The sequence below is a fragment of the Mus caroli genome, chromosome 6 (assembly GCF_900094665.2).
Source record: "Mus caroli chromosome 6, CAROLI_EIJ_v1.1, whole genome shotgun sequence".
Classification (NCBI taxonomy): Eukaryota; Metazoa; Chordata; class Mammalia; order Rodentia; family Muridae; genus Mus; species Mus caroli.
In genome coordinates this window covers 82,071,208-82,076,624 of record NC_034575.1, presented here as the reverse complement: position 1 = coordinate 82,076,624, position 5,417 = coordinate 82,071,208, and the positions used below count along the sequence as shown (strand labels likewise).

Sequence of the window (5,417 nt, the reverse complement as noted above, 5' to 3'; positions counted from 1 at the left end):
TCACTCATATGCGAACAGATAACCACTGCAGAGTCCACATCCACTGTTCCCCGACTTGCTGTCCAGCAGCCATCTTCAGGGCATTCAGCTTCTCACCCTGAACATCAGAAAGGCTCCAAGAGGCACCTTCTACACTGTATCCCAGTCACTTGTCTCACAGCAGTCACCTGCTTGACACAAATCTCTCAGGTCAGGGCTTGCTTCTGTTCACTAGGTCTCTCCTGTTCTACTGTGGGTGCTTCCTGAATTTGTCCCAGTTTACCTCAGACACAACCATCCACCGTTATAGCAATGTGCCACTGCACACCAAAATTGAAAGTGGGAATTTTCCTGAGATACCATCTCCATAGTTTCGTGGGCCAANTCTGAATATGATTTGTAGCCATGTATGCTGTTAAGATTCTCAACCACTATCACAAATGGCAAACAGCAGCAAGACAGCTGCCACACTGCCATCAGTGTGATGCCAACTTCCACACACCAGAAACCCTGCAAATAAATCTCTCTCGAACCTTGAAATCAACCCAATTCTTACTAAGACCAGGTGCATGGCTTCTCATGGCTCCTGCCCTGCTCTGTCCACACACGAGTGGCTTTACTCCACCGGGAAATCTGCTCTAGTCCCAGAAACTAGAAATGCTGTCCACCGCTACCCTCACCCCCACCTCAGCAGATGCTCACATGCTCATTCTGGATCCTGCTTTCCAGGAATGTTGCTGAGCTTGCACGGCCCTTTCTAACCCAGGCTCTAAATCCCCTCAAATGCCATCACTGTCAGCCTCAGGGATTCCACTCTCCAGATTCTCTCTAAAGGCAAGGAGAAGTGCTACCTACACAAAGCAAAAGTTCACAGAAGTGGCATGCTCTTGGTTAGCTTAAAAGATCTAGCAGTGCTAGNCGTGGTGGCAAGGCCACAACCTACATTCTGAGCCCTCTGAAAGAATACTTCCCAGTAGAGAACCTTGATAGCTGCCAGAAAGTGTTCAGTCAAGCTACCCAGGCAATATTCTAGAACTTAGTATAGTCACCTCTTTGAATAACCTAGACGGAAACCTTCTAAGCATCCTGTTGTCAAATCAAGGCTAGCTCTAGGGGCTGAGAAGGTGACCCAGTAGGCAAGAGTGCTTGCTTGGCAAACATGAAGACCTGATTTAGCATGCCCAGCAGCCAGCATTCGGGGTGGAGACAGACAGGATGCGGGGAACCCACAGTACAGCGCCTGNCTACCATGCCNCCAGTTTGACCTCTTGCACTGCATAAGTTGGATGCACTGGTACATCTGTAATGCCCATGCCCAGGCAACGAAAGAAGGCTATCAAAAGTTCAAGGCCAACCTGGGCTGCATGCAATCCTGTCTACAAACAAGCACCTCTTTTTAAATACCAGTGGATAATAAGTTCTTAAAATAAGAGGAATGAATCCCAAGAATGTGCCTAACACAAAATCAGTGCTACTTACAAGCCTGCTTAGAAGTCAACTCTGACAGAAGCCATAAGCCCAGTGAATATCAGGCATGGTCTTCGTTCATAGAAGTGGCATGCTCTTGGTTAGCTTAGAAGGCCTAACAGGGCTGGGTGTGATGGCATGCGTCTGAAATTTCAGAACTCAGGAGGCTGAGACAGCTGNATAGAGAGTCTGAGGCTAGCCAGGGCTACACTAGAAGATCTTATCTCAAACAAAACCAAACAAAAACCAAGGAATAAACCCAGAAAAATAAGTCTTATCCCTTTTTCTGAAGAAAATTCAGGACCTGTTATTCTTAGAAAATAAAGACCTCATGCATATACATTTGCTGTGGTCCTGCTGAGCCCAGCCTGCTCCGTCACTACCCAAACTCTTGTCTGACCCAGGCCCAAAGGACTAGAAGAACGGCATGAAAATCAGAATGTCACCCACCTCACAAGGTCCAAGGAGAACTGAACATAAGTTCAAGTCTTGCCTTGGTACCCTGTATCTACCTGTATGCACCTGGGGAGCACTGTGCTTGTTAGCATAGACAGGGGGTTAGCCTTCCCTCTTCCCTCCCTCTCAACCACAACCATCCTACTCTTACAGGACAACAGGAATCATTTGCTATCATGGACTTGCAAGAGGGTGTTAATTTTATTGTCTGTGTATGAGCGTTTGCCTGCAAGTTATACATGGGTGTTGTATGCATGCAGCACCTATAAAGACCATAAGACAGCATCAGATCCCCTTGGAACTGGAGNTACGTGTGATTGTGAATCACCATGTGGATGCTGGGTCCTGAACCCAGGTCCTCTGGGAGAGCAANCAGTGCTCTAACCACNGAACCACCTCTCCAGCTCCAAGAGAATGTTATTTCAAGTGGCCATACTAGGAACACCAAGGCTAAGCACCCATCCACCCAGGAAGTCTTTAGAAAGCCAATCAGAATGGAAGTCATGGTCACTGAGTAGACAGGAGGCACGGGGCACTTTTAGAGCAGAGCACTGGCTCTTCCTATAGAGCGCTGAGCTTCCTGTGGCTTGGTGGAGCAAGCAAAGACCGTGCTAAGTGGATACTAACCTGCCAAGTACGGTGCCAGACACATGCCATCTCCTGAATCCCCGTTAGTCTACATACACGATAGATACAGTCATTACTTCTGTTCTACATATACAGCAACTAGGGATCAGTTCAGTAGCTCATGCAAGGTTGTGCTGCTAGCAAATGACAACAAGCATTTGTCCCTCAGCTGTCTGCCTCCAGGCTCACTTTTAACTGCCATTTCGCTGCTTCCCAAGGCACCCACTGCACCCCTGCACATCACTGAGCAGCGTGCAGGTGCTGGTTGTCTCGACTCAATCAGTGATAAGCCTTTCTTATTGCAGCAATATTCGCTACAGGGCGTGGGTTAGACGGTCTATAGCACAGACAGCAAAAAACAAAACAACCCATCAGTTTCACCTGCAGGGGCATGAATCCAGAAAGCCTTCTGATATGTTAAATAAGAGCGCGAAAGAAAGAAGCTACGGGGGCTGGAGAGACTGCTNAGCAGTTAAAAGCATTTGCTCCTCTTCCAGATGACCCAAGCTCAGATCTCAGCACTCACTTTGGACTGCTAACCACCCCTGTAATCCTCGCTCAAGGATATCGGATGCCCTCTTCTGGTCTCTGTGGGCACTGCACACGTAAATCTTTAACAAAAGAAGGAACAAGCCTTCAGTGTGGGCTGTGTGGCTCTGTGGGAAACCCCTCTCCCCACGGTGCCTACTGATTGATTGGGGAACACAATCATCTCCAAGCAAGCAAACTCCTTTCCCATATCATCTCATTTTAATTATATTTTACATGAAAAATACTCATCTTGGCAATGCTTTTTGAACTTTTCAACTTATACATGACTATTTTAGAAGGAATCTTTCATCAGACTCCTAATGAGTGAAGTAACTCCTAGTCTCGGGTACTGTGCTCTGATGGTAGCTGTACAATGGCTCACTATGGCCAGCATACGCCCAAGGCCCCTCCTCTTCTTTCTTCAAGCCACTCGCACAGCTGGTAGGTTGGGTAGCATTTCCCAAGAGCTCTCTAGTCGAGGACACATGAGGGTCAGAGGGTCTGCCACTGTGGGTCTGCTCCTCAGGGCTTTGTTTCTAGAGAGTGTAGTGACGGTCAAACAGTATAACATGTCAGTCAGAAATAATTTTAAGATTTAAATCAACAGATTCTAAACTCCTAAATCTGAAGGCTTCATTTCAGGTGTAAAAAATTAACACTCGCACTGAGAGAAGAGGCCCACTGGGTTCTCTAACCTCCAGTGCTATGCAAGGGCAAAGCGTATGGACAAAACCCATAGTTTGCAAGGAATGCAACACACAAAACACAGCATTTCAGCAATGCAGTTAACATGCAAGGGAGAGTTAGAGTTAGTCTTGACTTATGCCTGTTATCCCAGCATGACAGGGGTTGAGGAAGAAAAAAAAAATCACAAGTTTGAGGCTAGCTTGTCTCAAAACAAAACAGAACACACCGGTAAAAATTAAGATAGCCAGCTATGTGTGCCTGTCAGGGTTTCAACTGCTGTATGATAAAATGCCACAATCAAAGGCAGGAAAAAGTCTATAACTTTCAAGTCACACTCCACCACTGAAGTAATTCGGGGCAGGAACTGAAGCAGAAGCCACAGAGGATCATTGCCTAACTGGTACACTCAGCCTGAGAACACTTGCGTAGGAGTGAGGCGGGGGGGCACTATTCACAGTGGGCTGGGCCTCCCACATAAATCAAGATAATGCCCCCACAGACTTCCCTACAGTCTGATCTTATGGGAGCACTTTCTTAAATGACAGTCCCTCCTCTCAGATAACTCTGGCTTNCGTCAATAACAAAAAACTAACCAGTACAGGGCACAAACACTGTCCTGTGCTTTCTCCACTGTGGCCAAGAGAATAACCCATGCCCACAGTGTCAAAGCATCTTCCTTCCCAGCAGACACCCCAAAAACTCCCCCACCAAAACCTTCTAATTCTACTACACTTGTTTCCAGAATGTTCCTCCCATCTATAAGCCTCCCCTCTTCTTCTGCACTTAGAAAACATTTCCACTCTATCTTGTTTGCTTTCTTTAACCCTCTGACCTCCTCTTTCCATTCTTAAACTGCCAGGATAGATGGACTTGAACCCAATACTTCCTGCCCATGCTCCACCACCCCCCACACTCCCCCACTACCTCCAAGAGCTGGAGTGCAGCTTCCTTCCTTTCCACCTTCCAAGGGCTAGGCCTGGCTTCTCCCCCACCATCACCTCCTCAGTCTCTGTATTTTTGATGCTCACCACCCCTGTTGTTGTTGTTTTTTTTTTTTAAATTCTCCCCTCAGTTTTATAGCCCTAGCTTGAGCTCCTGGTTTCTTTTCTTCCCTGGCGGCTTTCCTATGGCTAATAGCATCACTTCAGGCTTCAAGGTAGAGCCCTCTGTCTCAGCACACCTTACCCTCCCTTCTCACAGATCCACCTGCAGGCCTGTCCATGAGACAGACCAGAAACCAACCAGATCCACCTTCTGCCTTGGGTGACTGACCCTTCTGATATTAGTGGCACTCTGCTGCCTCATGGCTTATTAAGCATGGTCAGCAGATACTCGAACAGCCCCTTTCTATCCTGTCTAGTGGCTAATCTGGAAAGAAACAGCCACCACAGAGAGCTTTGATGGGAGCCTCTCCTGGTGTCTCAGCCACCAGAGTCCTTAAGGAACCAGCAGTCTGCAGGCAAGGGTCCTGGTCAGTGCTGGGGAGGTCACAGTTCTGACACTTCTGATCTCAGTGACTATGATCTATATTTTGAGTTCCCCAAGTTCGGATCAAATAAAACAAACGTTAATCATTTTCTGTAAATTGCCTCGAATGGCACCTGAGATATAGAAATAGCTGAGAAAATGGTGGTCACCACTGTTCTAAATTACTTTTCTTTCTTTCTTTT

At 47.1% G+C, this 5,417-nt stretch overlaps 1 protein-coding gene across 1 annotated transcript in view; it reads right to left on the bottom strand.

The window, feature by feature from the left end:
- Positions 1 to 3,377: 3,377 nt before the first annotated feature.
- Figla (folliculogenesis specific bHLH transcription factor) overlaps positions 3,378 to 5,417 on the bottom strand; it is a 3,782-nt gene continuing 1,742 nt past the window's right edge. The window contains exon 2 of the mRNA XM_021164097.1: positions 3,378 to 3,596. Within this exon, the coding sequence (XP_021019756.1) occupies positions 3,378 to 3,596 (219 nt within the window). The remainder of the gene's footprint in view (positions 3,597 to 5,417) is intronic.